The sequence below is a fragment of the Elaeis guineensis genome, chromosome 1 (assembly GCF_000442705.2).
Source record: "Elaeis guineensis isolate ETL-2024a chromosome 1, EG11, whole genome shotgun sequence".
In the NCBI taxonomy this organism is placed as follows: domain Eukaryota; kingdom Viridiplantae; phylum Streptophyta; class Magnoliopsida; order Arecales; family Arecaceae; genus Elaeis; species Elaeis guineensis.
Window position 1 is genome coordinate 26,325,502 of NC_025993.2, and position 21,329 is coordinate 26,346,830.

A 21,329-nucleotide genomic window follows, 5' to 3' on the forward strand; every position below is an offset into this window, starting at 1 on the left:
GCAATCTTGTTCCCTCGGCCACTGATTAGGTGCAATCAATCCAATTGTAATCACATTCGAGCCCCATCAACCATCATCAATTAGAGAGGGAGGCACATCGAGATCTCTAACCAATTCCTTGATACATGTAATGCCCCATTGAGTCCTCAGCAAACCAGCTAACCTGACAGCAAGAGATTGGTGCTCAAGGAAGGGTCTTGATCCCATTATCAGAGGTTTTATCTTACAGCAATCATGAAATCTAGAAGAGCATAAGTAGCTCCATCTATTGTCTATGAGTACATACTAGTGGAGTCCGATGGCTCTATGTAAAGTCCACAGGGTGCTCTTGTCAATTCAGGTGTGATGCTTTCAAACCTTGAGAATTGATGAAGAAAGGACAAGGTGTGAAAGAAGCATCAGGAGCATCAGCTAGTAGTTGAGTCGGCTCAAGCTCTAAGAGAGTCGGCTCAGACAGCAGACAGAGAGCTGTATTTCTGACATCAGTAGATGATACAACTGTCGAGCTAGCTCGACTACAGATGGAGCTGGCTCGAAGCCAGATTGAGCCAGCTCGAATCCTGAGAGAGTCGGCTCTGACAAGAGAATAGAATAGAAGCCTTTTCTCCTTAATTGCTCTCTCTCTCTCTCATGTTTCTCCTCTCTTCTTCCTCATGCCTAGGGTTCTTCTAGGCTTGATCTGATCTGTCAAGAAACTCTTTCTTCCATCCTTGCTGTCATTTTCATGATCTACGGTCAGTAAGAAAAGATCTAATCCTAATAACAATTGGTATTAGAACTCTAGTGTTAGATCTGATGGAGAAAAGATCTTGGATGCCTGATTTAGCTAAGGATCTATCTTGATCTTCAGTAATCTACCTTGTTTTATCCAGAATTACATAAAATTTGTGAGTATTCCTTGTGTTGGAATTGAAATCTGTATGGAATGACATCAAGCACCCTTAATGCAGACTTTGAAAAGTTTGATGGCAAGAAAAATATTATCCTTTGGCAGCAAAGGATGAAGGATCTGTTAGTTTAGAACAGAATTTACAAGATCATGATTAGGGATAGATCTGAAAAGATTTTTGTTGAAGATTAGGAAGAATTGAAAGAAATAACTTTTAGCATAATTAGAATGTGCCTTGCTGATGAGATTTTGCCTAAGATTAACACAAAGACCACATCGAAAGGGCTCTGGAAGAAGCTTGAGAGTACATACATAAGCAAGAACATGACAAATAAGTTATGGCTGAAGAAGCAACTGTATAGTTTGAGGATGCCTGAAGGAAGAGATCTGATTATCCACATCTAGAAATTCAATCAAGTTTGCTCAGATGTCATGAGCTTTGATATGAAGATAGATAAGGAATATAGAGCTCTTCTATTGTTGTATTCGTTGCCAATTTCTTATAATGATCTCATCACTATTTTGGTGTATGGGAAAGAGATTTTGAATTTTGAGAAAGTGGTTGGAGTTCTTAGGTCAAATGAGCAGCGAGAGAAGCTATGTAAAGGTAGCCCTAACTCAGAGATGCTTGCTATGATGAGATGCAAAAGAGACCTAAGAAGAAGATTCGAGATAATTCTAAGGGTAGATCAAAGTCTCAAAAAAATTTAAAGACTGTGAAATGCTACAAGTGTCATCAGCTTGATCATCTAAGGAGGAATTGCCCACTTCTGAAGAAAAAGAAGGAGAAGGGCAAGATTGGATCGACTAGTAGGAGTGGTGCTTTATCATCTGAAGACACTGGAGATGATGTACTAGTAGTATCAGATAAGACAGTAGAGTTTGATAGTCATTGGACACTTGATTCAGCATGTTCCTACCACTATAGTGCACATCATGATTAGTTTGCCTCGTATGAGAAATCAGATAGTGGTAGTATGAGTTTTGGAAATGATCACCTATGTAGAGTGGCTGGTGTTAGTGCTATCAAGATGAAGATGTATGATAGAATCAAACAGATACTTATCAATGTGAAGCATGTATCGAAACTGAAGAAGAATTTGATATCCTTAGGTTACTTAGAAAAGCAGGGATATGCTTTCAGTTGTCAGTCAGGAAGTGGGTATTTGAAAATCTCCAAAGATGCTTTGGTGGTGATGAAAGGGAGAAGATTGAGCAATAAGCTATATAAGATGGAAGGCTTGTAGTTATCGACAGTGCAGAGGCTTCTGCAGCAGCACAGGAGGAGCAGCTCGCCTACCAGCTGTGGCACTGTCGTATGGGTCACATGAGTGATCAGAGGCTCACAGAATTGAGTAGGAGAGGACTGATTCCAGCACTCAAGAAGGAGGGCGATGATCTTTATGAGCCTTGCATCTACGACAAATAGCACCGGGTGAAGTTTGCTAGTAGTTTCAAGCGGAGTAAAGCTATTTTGGAGCTTGTTCACTCGAAGGTATGGAGACCGACATCTGTTGTAGCTCGGGATAGAGCTAGATACTTTGTCACCTTTATAGATGACTTCTCTAAGAGAGTTTGGGTGTATCTGATAAAAAAAAAATAAAAATATTTATTCGATTTAAGGTCTAAAGAGCTGAGATGGAGAGGAAGACAGGACAACCAGTGAAATATTTAAGGTCTGATAATGGAGGGGAGTGCACAAGTCTGGAGTTTAGAAGATACTATGAGAAAAATAGCATCAAGCATCATGACACAGTGAGGATGATTCCTCAGCAAAATGGTATTACAAAAAGGATGAACCGAATACTGATTGAGAAGACCAGGAGCTTGAGGCTGCAAGCATCACTATCCAAGTCTTTTTGGGGTGATGCTCTAACATTTGCTTATTTCTTTGTTAATAGATCTTTCCATAGATCACTCAATAGGAGACTTTTAGAGGTAGTCTAAAGTAAAAAAAAGGTGGAGCTTGGCCATCTAAAAGTGTTCGACTGTCCGGCTTATGCTTTGGTGGAGGAAGCCGAGCAAGCAAGTTGGATCCGAAGTCACAAAAGATGATCTTCATCGAGTATCCTGCAGGTGTGAAGGGTTACTTACTGTGGAATTCATATTTTCAAAAGTGTGTCATCAGCAGGGATGTGATCTTTGATGAAAAGAGTATCTTGAAGAAGCTGAGAAGTACGGATGGAGCACAAAAGATAGTTCAGGGCAGTAGTGAGCAGCACTCGCAGTCAGATGATTTGCAATCAACTTCGGGCTTGAAATATGTTCAATTTGAGGTGGAGTTGGAAAAGCATGGTCATACACTTGTGGAGGATCAGCAAGTACAGGAAATTGTCTGAAAAAAAATGCAAAGGCAGCCACAGGCACTGTACAAGCCGAAGCACACCGTTCATAAACCGATGAGATATGGCATTGATAAGATGATTTTCTATGCTTTCATCACTGTTGGTGATCCAAAGACCTTTGAGGAGGCCATGGAGAGTCTGATTCGGGATTCATAGATGTAGGCCATAATGGAAAAGATGAAATCTCTCAAGAAGAATCGAACATGGCAGTTGGTGGATCTACTAGAGGATGCTCGACCCATTGGATCCAAATGGGTTTATACTAGAAAAGAGGCATCTTCAGAGAAAGATGGAGTGAGGTACAAGGCTAGGCTAGTAGCCAAAAGATACTCACAGAGAGAAGGAGTTGATTATACAAAGATATTCTCTTTGATCGTCAGGCATACATCTATCAGGATGCTGTTGAGCATTGTAGTAGCACAGGATATGAAATTAGAGCAAATGAATGTTAAGACGGCATTCCTTCATGATCATTTGGAGGAGAGTATTTATATGGAGTAACCAAAGGGGTTTAGAGAATTTGAATCAGATAGAATGATTGGTTTGCAGAAAAAATCACTGTACGGATTAAAGTAGACTCTTATATAGTGGTACAAGCAATTTGACACTTATGTGAGGAGCATTGGCCTTTTCAAATGTGATTATGACCCATGTGTAAATGTTAGATCTCTGGATGATAGATCTAGAATATATTTTTATATATAGATGATATATTAATTGCATGAAAGAGTAAAAAAGTTGTACAGGAGTTGGAAGAAGTTTTACCTCAGAAGTTTGAGATGAAGGACTTGGGGCCTGCATGAAAGATTTTAGGTATGGAGATCAACAGAGATAGATCTAAAGGGTTGTTGCACTTATCTCAGGGAGGCTACATAAAGAAGGTTTTGGAGAGATACAGAATGAAGGATTCTAAACTAACAAAGTTGCCACGTGTCGGGCACTTCAGACTCTCGAAGACTATATCGCCAAAGACTGAGATGGAGGCTCAAGAGATAGAGAGAGTACCATATGCCTCTGGTGTGGGGAGCGTTATGTACTATAGCATACAGTGAGTTAGGTGAGCAGATTTATAGTGCAACCTAGCAGGGAGTACTGAAAAGTACAGAAAGTTATTTTCAGATACTTGGCTGGTATAGTTGGAGTTGGTATTTACTATGGTCCGCAAGGAGATGCTGATGGACACTCCAACATATCCAAAGAGGCTCAAGAGGTAATAGAGGGGTTTGTAGATATAGATTTTGATGGAGATGTGGACACTCGGTACTCAACGATAGATTTTGTATTTAGCCTATATGGAGGTCCAATCTCATGGAGATCTTGCTTGCAATCTATAGCAACCTTGTCTACTACAGAAGTGAAGTTCATTGGCATCACAGAGGCATTGAAAGAAGCCCTATGGTTGAAGGGCTTGGCTTTGGAGATCGACTTTCCACAGGAGGCTATCAGAGTACATTCTAACAATCAGAGTGCTTTATTGCTTGCACAGAACTTCATTTATCATACAAGAATGAAGCACATTGATATCAAGTACCATCGGATTAGAGAGCTTGTGGAAGATGGTGAAGTGGAGCTGGTGAAAGTTCACACCAAGGAGAATCTAGCTGATGTACTCATGAAGATATTTTCATGAAATAGCTTTTACTATTATGTGGCACTGATGGGACTGGTGGATAGGACTGAGTTCACAAAGACTTAGGAGCACCAAGATGGAGATTGTGAGCTCAAGTGTGGTGCTTTCAAGCCTTAAAAATTGATGAAGAAATGACAAGATGTGAAGAAAGCATCAGAAGTGTTAACCAGCAGTCAAGTCGGCTCGAGTTTTGAGAGAACTGACTCAGACAGCAAACAAAGAGCTATATTTTTGGCACCAATGGATGGCACAACTATCGAGCTGGCTCGACTGTAGGTCGAGCTGGCTCAAACCCTGAGAAAGCCAGCTCAGACAGGAGAATAAAAAGTAGTGTGTCCTGACATGCTGCAGAAGGCATGCTAGAGCCGATTCGGACCTTGACAGAGCCGGCTTGATGGCACGAACCAAAGACTTATGGGATTCTAGTTTGAGCTAGAATTAGGTTTAATTCTAGTGACTTAAGACCTTGATTTTGGAGGTCTTAAGAAGCTAATCCAATAATTAGACTAGGGGTTTAGTCTAATAGGTGTGCAAGGCAAGACATGGGTATACATGGGCTTGAAAATTGTACCAAATTGGATTAGCCAGGAGAGTTTTTGATTTGGATCAAATTGATCATGTATATATACAATTTTGTATATGACTTTGATAGAATGGAATCAGAATAGAAGTCTTTTCTCCCTAATTTCTCTCTCTCTCTCTCTCTCCCTCTCTCATGTTTCTCCTCTTTTCTTCCTCACACCTAGGGTTCTTCTAGGCTTGATCTGATCCGCCAAGAAGCTTTTGCTTCCATCCTTGCTACTGCTTCCGTGATCTATGATCAGTAAGGAAAGATTCGATTCTGACAACAGCTCTACCTTTAGTGGATATGCAGGCAGTTTTGACAATCACCACTAAGCAATTTCAGATACTCCTATAGTACGATTAGGCACTCATTATGCTCATTTAAAGCATGCAACAAGTTGCCACCAACCCTCAATACAACAGTAGCATCAGGAGGCTCACAAGTTAGGTGATCATGGAGTTCCAATACAAGCAAGCCAACACTTTTCTCTGTAAATTTCGTAGCGAAGCCAACACTCCTGCCCTCTAAGCTTTGGAAAAGCACCCTATAGTCATTGATCCCCTCATTGAAGCTTAGAGCACACTGCCAAACTTCTAGTCCACAAAGCTTGAAGAAGATGGCTCATAGCCATCACTCTCATTCATGGAGCCTAGGATGAGGAAAAAGTATTTATCCTCTAGCACTTCATCTTCATAGGAGGATTCCATGATAGGACATTCTTCTCCCTGTCGATCTATATATGGCTCCAAGAGGATGGTGGACATCAACCATGAGTTGGAGGAGGTAGATTAGTACCTCGAAGAATTGTGACAACATTGGGGTGGGCTTGGGAACAACTTAGAGTTCACCAAGCCTTCATTTTTAGCAAAGATCATGGAAAAACCCATTCTTCCTCGATTCAAGATGCTATAGCTCAAAACTTATGATGACATCATCAGCCTTTTGGATTACTTATAGAGCTTCAAGGCTTTTATGATGCTTTAGGGAGCAATCGATTCAGTGATATGCAAAGCCTTCCTAGCTACTCTCCAGAAGGCAATCTAGATATGGTATGTTAGGTTTCAATCGAGCTCCATTTTACTTCTTTGAGAAGCTTAGAAAAATGTTTGCCGCCTAGTACAAGAGAAGCAGAAGAACTCTGTCATCCTCTTCACCATCAAACAAAGGGAGATGAGTCCCTTCAAGACTATGTTAGCCATTTTAATGTAGAAAATAAGCCAATTCCTCTTCTCTCTAAAAAAGAGATTCTCGAAGGACTCCAATAAGCTCCTAACCCCTCTGATAAGTATATGAATGTTGAAAAGACCATGGTAGATCATTGCAATGTAAAGATCAGCAAGCAAAAGAATAAGTGTGCTAGTGATAACTTGAGTGAGCCCTATAAGAAGCTCAACAAAGATGGGGAGAACTCTTGCCGACAAGAAATCCTCCTCAAAGGCTCGAAAGTACATACCTTTTAATGCTTCTTGAAGATAGATTCTTATGAAGATCAAGAATCAAGAGTTTGTTAGGTGTCCAAAGAAGATGAGGTCTAATGCTTATAAGGATACAAGCAAGTTTTGCCATTTCCATCATGACTATAGGCATAATACTGAGGACTGTTATTGGTTAAAAAATAAAATTGAGACCTCATCGAGCAGGGCTTCTTTGGTGCCTACATCATCCATTGGTAAGACCAAAGTGATTTAGGTTAGGGACAACCTACCCTTGAGCTGCAGATTGATAATCGATCAATTGTGGAATCAATAATGTCATCTTGGATGACTAGTGGGTGAAACAAGCTTGACTACATAGATTTATATTCAGATAGCCTAGATAGGAAGCCCAACTACGAAGAGGTAGAGGTTAAATGAGATCATTTTCTTCCAAAACATTGATGCTAAGAACTTCCAGACTCCCGACGATAATACTATTGTAGTTTTCTTCACCATTGCAAACTATGATGTAAAATAAATTTTGATTGACAATGAAATCTCGATAGATATCTTATTTTATGATGCTTTTTATAAAATGAACTTGTCAAAGGATTGATTTTGAAAGATCAATTCTGTTTTGGTCAAGTTCTCAGTAGACCTGATCTCCATGGAAGGTATCATCTCCTTTCCTATTACTGCTAGACAAGCACCATGCTAGACTTTGATGCTTGATTTCTTAGTCATCAAGGTCACTTTGGCCTACAATGTAATACCAAGACAATCCAGCCTAAACACCTTGCATGTTATTGTTTCCACTTATTATCTATTGATTTGGTTTCCAAGTGCAAATGGTGTACGAGAAATCTAAGACGACCAAATACCTACTTGATAATGCTACATTACGCCCTCAAAGATAAGAAATTAATGGAGATGCTACTAATTAAGGGCTAAGACGCTTGAGATGAGCAAAGCAGTGTAAAGAACTAGCTAAAGAATCTTTTCCTGGTCCCCTTGTATGAATTAGGATATCTTATGGCAGCAACAATGGGTGAAGAATTGGAGAAGATGAAGGGAGGAAAATAGAAGCTAATTTATACACAAGTGGCAACCTCCCTCTTCTTTAATATAGTTCTTGAATGGTCAAGATCAAGCTATCCTCTTTGATGGCTAGCCACATGTCAAGCTCTTTGAGCCTTTGATGGTTCAAATACCCATTTAGAAGACATGCCATGCAATTCACCTTCCAAATTGTCATTGCCTAGAGTTATTAACCTCATAAAGATAGCACAATATCCGAGTAAAATCTGTATCAAGTGATGAATCTGAAAGTTATTTCTTAGAACACATGATGAGCAAGCCTGACATCATGCACACATTCTTGAGGCAAAACAATGATACTGAGAAACAACTCTAGATGCATAATCCCAATCATACTGTAGCTAGGGGGCAAGCCATATCTGAATTCAACTTAGGACATCTACATACTTGCCACAAAGAATTTGGTGTATTGATTAACTAAGCAGACTTATATCGGTTTGAATACCGATCTATACTAGATCTACCAACTAAAGTATTGATCTATTTTAAATGACCCAAAGGACCTAGCAGAATTTCAGCTAAGTCTACAAATCAACCATTCGGAATAGAATACTTGGCACAAAACTCAAATAAAAGATAAAAGGAATATTTCATTGCATAAGAAAGAGATTACACGAGGAAATACAAAATGCTCTTGATGAATGAACAACAAAATCATGCTCATTATAAATGAGCTACTAATCTATGCCCTCCTTCTTCTCCACCATCTTCTTCTTCCTCATCTCCACCTAAGGATGAACCCAGAAGGGTAAATTAATTGAGGTTGGCCTTTGAGAGTAGACTAGCAAACTTATCTTTACAATATTGAAAGTCTTTCTTGAAAGAATATTAGGAGGCCTAATGCAGCTCATTGCAAAACTTTTCAAAGCTTATGAACTCCATGACAACCTACTGAGCCACTTCTTCAGCTTGTGTCATCCTTTTTTTGGCCTTAGTGCCTTTCTTGATGGCCTGGGTTGCTCTCTCCTCAACCAGAGTAGGCTCCTCTTCAGCTTGAGTAGCCTTCTCATCAATCTGAGCAGCTTCTTCCTTAACTCAAGTAGCCTTTTCTTCAAATTGAGCAAACTTATCCTCTGCATGAATAGATCTCTCCTTAATCTGGGTAGCTGTATCTTCAAATTTGGAAAGCTCTTCCTTGGCTTGTGCTATTTAGTTTTTAGCTTAGGCTAGTTTATTTTTAGCAACTAATGTTTGGTCATCTATAACTCGAAGAGCCTTTTGAAGATAAGCAACCTCTTCTTTAATTTGGTTGCTATTTTCTCTACTTCCTACTTGGATTCCTCCAGCCTTCTCTTGGTTTCAACATGAGCTCTTTTAAAGTCATCCTTTTTCCCTAGAGTGATATGAGTCTGTTTTCTTGGTGCTCTCTTTGGCATCCTAGGCAATAGCATGATCTCACTTAGTCATAGCTCTCCCTTACTCTATCCTGTGAATCTTATGCTCCACCATCTCCACTCTCTCGATAGCCCAAAATGATGGCCGCTAAAGCATGGATTGTCTAAAAGGTCTATAGAATAAATGATAGAGTTAACAAAGAACAATTAGGCTTCCACAGCAACTCTCAATCTATAGAACTTATCTCAACCACGGTAGTGCATGTTGAATCAATGACTTGATTCATTGTCAAGTTTTGAAGAAGCATCACAACTTGAGGAGGAATCATCCCCCTCACCATTTATCCTATGAGCTTAGGAGTATTGAGGACAAAGTCTATAGGTCTAAGTGACCATGTTGGCAAAAAAATATCTAGCTCAGTCTCTTAAGATGAAGATGGTAGCTACTAGAAAATCATGCTCCTAGAGCCTGCTATGAGGTCGATGCAATCAAGATCTAGGCACTCGAGTTTGAAGCTCATTCTAGGATGGAAGCTAGATAATTCCAAGGTAGAGATGGCTTCCTTGATGACAACTAGAACCTTTACAAGCTTGACATCAACTGTCGAATCCAAGGTTGGGCCCATAAGCAAAGGAGGAGGTACACCCTCAAGGACTCTTAAAGAAGCTACCAAAGTGGATGGGTGAGTAGAAATTAAGGCTTCCACCATCACCTTAGATGGACATCCTTCACTAATTTAAGTTGAACTCGGCTTATTTTTCCTTACTTTCATCCTTATCGAAGGGCTAGCCTTATTGTTGCTAAGCTTCCTCTTAGGAGGAGTACTCTTAGCTACTTCAGGCATAAGGCTACTGAAATCAAACTTTATCTATACAAAATCAGGCCAATTGATTAAACAATCGAGCTACAATTTTTGAAGGATAAGAAAGTATGAACAAAGAAGGTTAACCTTAAAAGAAGTGGGCTGGATGTTGATATTTGCCAATGCTTCATCATAGAGCAACTAAGCATAAGATGGAGCTTTGATCTCCTATGAGCATCGACCGCCGCCTCCTCCTCATCTAACAAAAGGGTATAGAGGCTTAATGCCTTCTTCCTTGACGTCCTCTATTGTATCATGAAGTCCCATGGATCCATTGAGGTGATGAAGAAAAATTGACCCCTCTAAGCATGAATAGAGGAAGGACCATAAGGAAGGATATTGTAACCTTTTCAACAATAAAGCTACTACCAACCTTTCCTCCAAGAGTGCATTTTCACTTGAAAAAAGACTTGGAACAGCCCCATGGTTGGGACAAACTTATAGAGGGTAGAGAGGTAAAAAAATCAACTATAATCTGCCAAGCATTAGGAAGGAGTTGGGTTGGAATCAACTAGTACTGATCCAGTAGCTCAGCAATGATTACAAGAATCAGAAGTCTTAGGTCTACTTTCAGAGTTTCATTATAGAGGGCAATTCGGTTCTCTTAAGGATATATCTTTTGACTAGAAGTGCCGGACAACTCTAGAATAAAAGTATGAGATATGTGGTACTTGGCTTAGAGTTACTCATCGTCTACTTTAAGGTACTTTTCTTAATATCCGAGCCTAAACCAACCTCAAGCATCACCTCACCTAACCCACTGGAGGCTCAGTCAAGAGAGTCCTGATCTATTCTTTTATTGTGTATCGACCATTCCTCCAATGGTAATTCCATAGTTGAAAAAAAAGGGGGAAGAAGACAAAGAGAACTTAGAGAAAGTCAAAGAAATACCGAAAGAAATGAGGATCCACCAAAGACTTATGGCAATGATAGGGCATCCAAAAAAACTTTGACGGACAAGCTAGCGATAGACAAACTAAGACAGATGGCAAACTAGTCACCACCATTGGTGGTCGGCCATACTCTTCCTCTTTTTCCTTAGCACTGGTGAGCAAAAAACCAAAATATAGAAAAAGCATATGCTCAAAGGCCTTTGATCGATGCAGCCATTTAAAACTAGCTATTCAATTTTTAGGCATGTGTCAGTTAGCCGTTTAGCTCCAAACCATCGTCAGAATCACAATTGACAAAGTGTCCAATCATCGTATAGAAAATCTTGCCACTCATGATGTCACTTTGAGAAATGCGGATGCCATCACATCTCTCATAATATAGTGTCCAAAAGTTTCCTACAACAAAATTGAAAGGACAGTGGTAGTAGCTCAATCCATGATTTTGACTCTGCAACTTGCATTCATGGCACCTCAGCTAGTCGTTCTCATGAATTTTTCTACTTCTTTTACCCAAGTCAATAAGTATCTCAGCCTCAGAAGTAGAGACAAGTGATACATGAAATTGACTGTGACAATCATGATAGAACCAACCGACCAAAATTTGCCACGAGCATGCTATAAAGCTTTCACATTAGCCAACTCGCTCTCACCATGTGACTAGTCTAAAGGCAAACAGAGATGTACAAATCTCCTCCTATCTAGCTACAGTTGGCTCATTATGGTAAATGGTTTTTATAATGATGAGATACACGAAATTGACATGTCAAAAAATTATGCACATGATATCATCTAAATTTGCGAATAGTTATCTAAAACGGTTGATTCACATGTCGCAAGATTCCATAACAATGGGTACCATCTCTTTCCTACACAACTACTCTAAGAAGACTCTTCAGGTAAGTTTAAGCTCCAAGTTTAAGTCTTAACCTCCTAAACTTAAAGTAGGTTCTCTGTCCTAAGTGCTCTAGAGTTTCCATCTCTCTGCCATTCACACAATATCTTTGCTATTTTCCTTAGAGTTATCTTAAGCATTAGAGAGCCATCCACCAAACACTCTCCATCAAGAGAGCTTCCTTGTTTATGATGTTTCAAGACTAGGCCTGACATTGGAACAAAGGTTTGACCTTAATCTCTTTTCCTTAGTCACTAATTAGGCGTGATTGACCTAGTTGCATTGTATCCAAATTTTGATAACTATCATTCATTTGTTAGGGTGGCATATGAGATCTCCGATCAACTCTCTTGATCCATATAGTACTTGATCGAACTCTCCAGCACACCAACTAGCTAGATGGCCTAGTCACCAGCACTCAATAATAATATTTTTTTATAAAATTATAATTAGAAATAAAAATATAAAATATAAAATTTTAAATAAAATTTTCTTTCTTTACTCATTATTATTTATGTCAATCATGTATTGCATATGCTAACTTGCTTTTTTTGTCAAGATTGCAATTTTCAGACTGGTTTCTAGTCCATCATGACCCATAGACCTCACCAATGATGAATGAGCAAGTGTGCACCACTCAAGTGACCAGTCGCCCAACCCACATGCTGTCCAATGAAGGCCCAGGAAATGTCATCATTTCTTTGTTTTTTTAAACTAAAAAACAAGGATTTTAATGAGTATAACAACATGAATTATCACTACCATATTCTTACTCTTATGCATAGTTACAGAACAATAAAAGTAAATTCTTAATAACTCAAATAAATCATCGTTCCCATTAACTTCATCTGTAGGTTAAATAACATTTGATTATGGATCCATGACTAAACTAAACTTAGTTTTTATTCAAAAAATCGCATACAAAAATTTTATCTTCATATAATTTTTACATAGTTGCATTGAAAAATATGTTGCATAAGCAAGAAAAGGAGCAATATTGATCCTAATAAAAAAAAAAAAACAAACAAACAAACAAAAAACTTCATGTAACTTAAAGATCCTGGGAAAGGGTTTTTGTTTGAACTATTATGTCTTCTTTTATGTTGCTTTGTGAATTTTTTTAAAGAACAGCACATCATGTAGTTATATGATAGTATATAGGATGTCCTGCGAACAAAAAATACACCAAAAAGGACAAATTGTAATCAAATTGCTCCTCCAAATATCACTTGTTGAATCTTTGCCCTTGAAAATCACCACACACACATCTTAGTTCATGTTATATCTGTACTGTTGCCCTTCTCATCGAATTGTTGGTTGCTGGCAGTAGAAAATAGCTATTTTAAATATGAAGGGATTAACTGAGAATGCCGGCTAAAAGATGATATCGCTCTTTTGGCATTTAGGCAAAATGGAGCAGGGGTTTAATTCTAGCTAGAATTAGCCTTCGAGGATGGGTTGGATATACAATGAGTCTTAGGAGTGATCTGAAATGGGTCAATGATGTATAAAGACTTAAACCCATTATGACTCTTCAGGTCCATATCAGCACCTCTCAAGTAGCCTGGTTGTTGTGGTTTGCCTTCCCATAGTCGGCAAATGTCTGTCTTGACCTTTGGTCGGAGGTCATCTTCTTCGACCCCTCGTCAGTCAGTTTCTGATCCGATCTCTTATCGGATGGTTAGTTACGCGAATCCTGAACGGAAAAGATTTGGTCCTACCCTTAGTCGAAGAATCAACTAGTCGATCTCCAGTTGCTTCCGATCCTTATTCGACTTGCATATCGAACAATCTTTGGACGGCATAACAGCTGCAGATTGGTTAGACATCCGGATCAACCCATCTAACCGAGTCTTGGTCAGAAAATTATCAGTCCCAACTCCTAGTCAGCACACCACACTTTCTGATTTTTTCTTGAAAGCATACCGACCGAGCTCAGGATTAAAAAGACAGGCACCAACTGGTAATAGCTATCATTCCTATCTGGGTGCAACTGCCTAATTCAGAGAATCATGTCGGTATAATCACCTGATCCAGAGAATCGCAACCAAATAACCGTGCCAGATTTGGCCAGCTTATCTTTCAAAAATGGTTACACAGTCGTATTCTCTATAAATACTCTAACCCCGAGGATCCAGATAAGTAATCCCTTTCATATAACCAAAAACTCTGCTTCTCTGTTTGCGCGTTCTGATTTGAGCGTCGGAGGATCCTCGCTGGAGCACAATCCTCTGGCCCGGACTTTTTTACAGGTTGCTCTAGTGCAGCGTTTCCTCAACTTCCGGCGTCAACCAGAAACAAGCCGCAATAATAAGAATTATGGGGATTCATCCCCCTAAATGTCAAAAATAAAATAAAATAAAATGATTAATTCATCACTTTGCATTGATACTCTTAAAAAATTTTCAATTTTTTCAGTTTCAAGAGGTATTAATACAAAAGGGTAATAGAGTTAACTTATACCTAAAATGGCTATTTATTTATGCTGTCAAAATATAGTGAAAGGTATAACATTGCAAAATGAAAATGAAATACGAGTTATCTATACAGTGATATTTGGAAGATAAATATGCAATAAACTATGATTATTGGTGTGTGTGTTGGTGCACGTATATATTGGTATCATGTACTGTGAACTGCAAAATATAGTTACATTACCTGATCAAGCCAGGACCTCCCCCAAAATTGACTCTAGCGAAAGCGGACACAAGGGAATTGGATTGGTTTACGTCCGTGTAAACATCCACACCGTCAATAAGCCTCAACTCAAGCGAAGATATGAACGGAGTTCCGGACCCGGTCTTCACCAGACAAACTGAGAAATAATCGTCCTTCGCAACAGTAATGATCTCCAACGGATAGAAAAAGAATGGACCGGTAATGTTCAGCGTTCTCCAGTAATTGACGCCAAGATGAAGGTCAAACTGCAGCGGGCTACCTGTGCTTGCGCTGTCTTGACCGTCGTAGTTACCATAAACGAAGAAAGCTCTTATCAGGTACTTTTCACCCCGGTTCACTTGATGTATTGTGTAGCAATTCCGATCTCCATCTGGAAAGCTTCTGAGAGTCCCTAACTGTGGAAGGGAGTGGCGGATCCAATAACTCGTGGGTATTTCGTAGTTTATCCCGGTGTCTATGAATTGGGTATCGGGTTGGTACACGATCCCGGTAATGTTATCTGTGATGCTACCACCCGGATCCATTCCACAGTCAATGCTGACAAAGCCTACACGAGTTTTGATGGTCACCACCAAGAAACCAAGTTACAAGAGCGGTCTACTTGCTTCTGTTGCACTAGATTATATTCCTTAATTCAACGGAAATTTAATGTTTAATTTCGGCGATAAAAACCGATTTGGACTGCCTGCAGAACCTTTTTTTTCTTTTTTTCCAAGATGGATGGATGTGTTTGGAATAGGAATAAGAAAGTTGCATTTAGAAAGTGTTATTGCATATTGGGGTGGTTATCGCTATGGCATTTTTTTTTTTTTTGTTGAGATGGATGGATGTGTTTGGAACAGAAATAAGATAGTTGCATTAAAAAGTGTTATTGCATATTGGGGTGGTTATTACTATATATATTGTTGGTGCAAAAATCCGTCGGCGTCGGAGAAGCTAGAGTCGAGGGAGTCGCGGTCGCCATCGGGACCTGCAAAGAAAGTCTAAACCGGAGTTGGGGGTGCTCCGACAAGATCCTCCGACGCTCAAGTCAGTTCTCTGCTTCAACAAGAATGGAGTGCTCGAACGAAAATTTTAGCAGAGTTTCGAGATAGAAATTAGAGCTTAGAGAACAACATATCTGAGGTCCCCTTTTTATAGGCGGAGGGTGCAACAGACTGATAGCAACGTTTGTAACCGTCTGGTAGTGGGCCGTTTGGGGCCAGGAGAAGTTTGTTATGAAGAATAGCGGAGTGGAGTCGTGGCTATCACCGTGGCATGCCACGTGGAGCCTATTGCGGGGAGTGGAGCAGTGTCCGTTGTCGCGACTTGCCAGAGAGTGGTGGAGCCGCGCGGAATCCGTTGCAGGAAGTGGAGCAGAGTCGTGCCATTACTGTGGCTTGCCAGGGAGTCCAGGCCTGTCGGCCGAAGCTCAGTTGAGGTGTCTGACGGAGAGAGGTAGCTATCCATCTGAGAGGAGCTCGGATGTTGCTGGCGAGCCTTCTACCATTGGGTGCCTTGGGCGTTAATACTGCAGGCGAGGGCCATTTGCTGTAGGAGCTCGGTCAGAGGCTTTCCGTAGACGAAGTTCGGTTTCACGGAGAATTCGACAGAGGGTCGACCGGCAGTGGATGTCGGATGGCGCTGGAGAGGTTCATCCGTTGGAGGGGTCCGACTGCTGGAGTCCATGTGTCGTAGGAGTTCGTCCGGAATCTGTCTGCTACAGAAGTTCGGTCGGAGTTCGATCTCCGTAGAAGCCAGGATGGGGATCATTTATCGAGGAAGCTCGATCGAAGCCTGCAGTAAAAGCTTGGAGTAGATCGCTTGTAGTAGAAGCTCGGAGTCCGGCCTTTGTAGGAGTTCGGATGAGGTCTACCTGCAACAGGAGTTCAGGACGGAAGTCCGGCTCCCGTAGGAGCCCGGACGAAGGCTACCTGCAGCCGGAGTTCGGAGAAGAAGTCCGGCTCCCGTAGGAGCTTGGACGAAGTCTACCTGTTCGGGGAAGAAGTCTGGCTCCTGTAGGAGCCCGGATGAAGTCTAGAAGGTGGTCGACCATCGTAGAAACTTGGATGGAGTCCGTCCGTCGTGGAGAATCTGATCGACACTGGTGGGGGTTTATCCGTCGGTAGAACTCGGGAACGTTGCGGAGGCTCGGCCATCGGAGAGGTTCGAAAAGATGTCACCGAAGGTCGGACATCGGTAGAATCCCTGGAGGGTCACTCCTGACACGAACTTCGGCTGGGGGGTATTTTATACCCAACACCAGTCCCTCTACTTTCGATTTCGAGTTTCGAATGAAGGAAGTACAGAAAAATTTTCACAGCCGAAGTTGCTCCCTTGAATCCTGCGCACGACCGCCCTCGGAAATCCTGGCATTTAATGCGCGCGTGTTGGAGTCTTTTTCCAATTAGGGCGATCCGAAGAGTCCTTTCAGAATTCCCGCTGGAGCGTAGTCCCAAGCACCACACCATAATGGTCCCGCCAGCAGTCAGCCCTACGCCACGGTGAGTGGGACACGTGGTGGGCATTGGTTGACCTAGGGATATCCGCCACCATAACTGCGCCAGGCCCCGTCGCTTATTTAAATCCCCTCCTTCCCTCTAGGGACTTCATTTCGCCTAAGAGTCCAGACGACGCCTTTCTTCTGCCTGAGAGTTTAGCCACCCATCGGCGCCCTTTTCGACCCTAAGCATTCTTCGCGCCAATCTTTGCCATCTCCGTCGGCTCTCCGCCGCCTTCAATCTTCTGAGCCCTTTCGAGGAGTTCTCCCGCCGGGGCTTCTGCCCTGGAGGTCAATCTCGAGAGGATGCTACGGATCGAGAGGAGTAGGAGGGGGGGAACAGTGGCCTGCAAGTTCAGCGGCTGCCGAACTGCCACCGAGGGTTCCCACAGCTTCGAAGGGGGCTCGAGGAAGAATTTCTTCAACAACAGGGATTTAATAACGGAACCAGCCGGTGAGCGCGTCCTGCCCGAGAATTTCGAAGTAGTTGAATGGGGCGACACCGGTCAAGGGGGTAGAGTTGCCGTCATAAGCTGTGGTGGGTTTCTTGACGTCGTCGGGGTTGAGGGACCAAAGGCGGTCAGCGCTGACGGTGGGATAGTAAAATTTATTGCGGGGGTGGTGGAAGTAGTGCATGCCGACCTCGTCGAAGTACCTAGGATGGTGGTTGTCGGGGAGCACACGGTGGTGGCACATACCTCCGGCGTCATCGCGGCCTCCAGGGTACTTTCGGTTCTTCCCGATACAGGTCGTCGTTGCCGCTGCCGTCGCTGCCGCCGCCCCTTGAATTCTATCCCCCCTTTTCCCCCTAGGGTTAGGGTTTCGGCAATGGTGCAGAATGAGGCGGGGGGGCGAGATCTGATGGATTCATCACACGCACTGGAAAATACTGCTGAGAAGGATGGAACCGGAAGGAGAAGTCGAAAGCTTGAAGCGGTCTCTAATGTATTCTTTTCAAGTCTTGTAGTAATGTTCTTTTTTCCTCGATCCTCAGGGTTTTGTAATGTACACCTTGTTAATCGAGAATGAAAAGGAGATTTTTGTTACTTTGTCCGCACTTTGCGTCAAATTGTCGCCTGTCGAACTTCTTTCATTCACTATTGTTATTGTTGTATTCCCTCTTTTTTTTTTGTTCGATACTGATGTTGTCTGGAGGTTCCTGGTCGTCACCACGTCGGCTTACTTTTTTATCATCTTTCTTCTTCAGCCTCAAGGGCTCTGTAATGCATGCTTAGTTAATGATATGAGAAAGAAATTTTCCGTTACCTCTTTTACTCACGTGTTGAATTATCGTTTGTCGAGCTTCTTTTGGCTTTTTCCTTGCTTGATATCGATGCCGTTCGGAGGTACCTGATCGCCGTCGCATTGACCCGTCCTTTTGTTTATGGCCGCAGATTTGTCTGGGACCATTCGAGTTTGATGCCTCCTTTCAAAGTTCGAGCTCGAAGGTCTGAGCTTCTCGTCGCCTCGAGGAAGCCGTCTTATCCTTGGCCTGTGTTGAGAGCTCTCTTGGAGATCGAAGATTTTGATAAGAGCCCCAATCCTCGCTGAGACGAGGCTCCCTGTATCTTTGATGTAATTTGTTTTTCATTTATCGCTGATGCAGTTCATCGCTTTCCTTTTTAACCCCCTCCCCTTTTTCTTTTTCTTTTCTCGAGTGAGGGTTTTCCCTCTGCTCTTAGTGGGGTCGCAGGAGCGCGGAGGGGCCGCTGAGAAGGTTTCTTTTTTCTTATCTGGTCTTGAATGATCAGACCTTAATTGGTGTCAGGACGAGATCCTTCCCCTATTTCTGATGTAATCGATTTCAGCTCAGGTTAGGACGTGGTTCTTCTCCTATTCTTAACAGGACTGTGGGGGTGCATATGGGCATTGCAGGGCCTCTCCCCCATCCGGTCTAAGAGTAATCGGGCCTTCGATTTTGCTCATGTTAGGGTGAGATTCTCCTCCTGTCCCTAACAGAGCTGTGGGGGCGCATATGGGCACTGTAGGGCCTCTCCCCCCATCCGGTCTAAAAATAATCGAGCCTTCGATCTTGCTCATGTTAGGGCGAGGTTCTCCTCCTGTCCCTAACAGGGCTGTGGGGGCACATATGGGCGTTGCAGGGCCTCTCCCCCTATCCGATCTAAGGGTAACCGGGCCTTCGCCTTTGCTCATGTTAGGGTGAGGTTCTCCTCCTGTCCCTAACAGGGCTGTGGGGGCACATATGGACGTTGTAGGGCCTCTCCCCCCATTCGATCTAAGTGGAACCGGACCTTCGATTTTGCTCATGTTAGGGCGAGGTTATCCTCCTGTCCCTAACAGGGCTGTGGGGGCATATATGAGCGTTGCAGGGCCTCTCCCCCATCCAGTCTAAGTGTAACCGGGCCTTCAACTTTGCTCCTGTTAGGACGAGGTTCTCCTCCTGTCCCTAACAGGGCTGTGGAGGCACATATGGGCATTGTAGGGCCTCTCCCCCATCCGATCTAAGTGTAACCGGGCCTTCGATTGTGTCGAGATAAGGTTCTCCTCCTGCTCCCGACACGGTTTGTTTTGATTGTCCTGTCGATATAGGCTCGTGCCAAGAGAGAAGACATGTGGATATAAAATTTTTATTTAAAGTAAAGTTATCGGTAATACATTCATAAATTTTATGAGCTCCATGGTCGTGGGAGGTCTGCTCCTCCAAGCTCCTTGAGGTAGTAAGTTTCAGGCCGAACTACCTCCTTGACTTCGTACGGACCTTCCCAATTTGGGGCAAGCTTCCCTCGATCCTGAGGTTGCGAGACAGCAGCTCGTCGAAGCACCAGGTCTCCTGCTCTAAAGACTTTATTTTTGACCCGGGAGTTGTAATAGTGGGCGACTTTCTGTCTGTAGGCTGCCATCCGAACTTGAGCTACCTCCCGCTTTTCTTCTAACAAGTCGAGGTTGGCTTTAAGACCTTGCGAATTGTGATGTTCGTTAAATGCCACGACTCGTGCTGATGGGAGTTTGAGCTCAATTGGGATAACAGCCTCCGTTCCGAAGGCTAGAGCGAAGGGGGTTTCTCCCGTGGGCAATCTTTGAGTAGTTCGGTATGCCACAACACATGATAAAGTTCGTCTGCCCAAGTTCCCTTCGTTTTTTCGAGCCTTGTCTTGATTCCTTGCAGCAAAGTTCTATTGATCACTTCGGCTTCGCCGTTGGCCTGAGGATGGGCTACCGATGTGAAGTTGTGAGAGATGTTTAGGTCTTCACAAAATTCGATGAATCTCGCTCCCGCAAATTGCCGTCCATTATCAATAATTAGGATTCTTGGCAGGCCGAACCTGCAAACGATGGACTTCCAGACAAAGTCTTGCACTTTAGCTTCTGTGATTTTCGTTAGCGGTTCGGCTTCAACCCACTTGGTGAAATAGTCAATTGCTACCAGGAGGAACTTCCTCTACCCTGACGCCACGGGAAAGGGTCCAAGGATATCCATTCTCCATTGCGCAAACGGCCATGGGGCGCTCAAGGGTGTAAGCTCAGAGGTGGGTTGTCTCTAGATGTTGGCATATCTCTGACATCGGTCACACTTTCGGACGTATTCAATGGAGTCACGATACATTGTCGGCCAGTAATACCCTTGGCGGAGCAACTTGTGGGATAAGGATCTAGCCTCCAGATGGCTTCCGTAGATTCCTTCATGCACCTCCCACAAGGCGTAATCAGCTTCCGAAGGCCGGAGATATTTTAAAAGGGGCAAAGAGTATGATCTCTTGTACAACTTGTCCTCATAAAGGATGTATCGGGAGGCTTGATTTTTAAGCTTTCGAGCCTCTTTTGCATCATGAGCGAGAACCCCATCTCTGAGATATGCCACCAGTGGGTCAATCCAACTGGGTTCATAGCCAATTTCCATCACGGGCCGCGATTCTTCCGTACTGGGCACTTCAGAACTTCAAAGAGAACACCCTTGGGCAATTCAGCCGGAGCCAGCGTAGCCAACTTGGAGAGAAGATCGGCCCTGATATTTTCCGCTCTTGGAATCTGCCTGATGTTGAAGCTACTAAAGGCGGGGACGAGCTCCTTTACCTTTTCAAGATATTTAGCCATGCTGTCCTCCGTGCTTCATAGTTTCCGCTGACTTGTCCCACTACCAATTGGGAGTCACTGTAAACTTGGAGCCGATCTACTCCTAATTCTTTGGCAATTCTCAATCCTGCGATCAGAGCTTCGTATTCTACTCCATTATTCATTGCAAAAAATTCGAAGCGCAGTGCGTACTCCACGACGATCCACTCCGGACT

General features: G+C 42.7%; 1 protein-coding gene across 4 annotated transcripts in view; it reads right to left on the reverse strand.

Annotated features, from left to right (window-relative positions):
* LOC114912865 (LRR receptor-like serine/threonine-protein kinase IOS1) overlaps window positions 1–21,329 on the reverse strand; it is a 75,246-nt gene that overhangs the window by 36,532 nt on the left and 17,385 nt on the right. For all 4 annotated transcript variants that reach the window (XM_073251447.1, XM_073251435.1, XM_073251442.1 and 1 more), the window contains exon 2: window positions 14,583–15,150. In XM_073251447.1, the coding sequence (XP_073107548.1) occupies window positions 14,583–15,150 (568 nt within the window). The remainder of the gene's footprint in view (window positions 1–14,582; window positions 15,151–21,329) is intronic.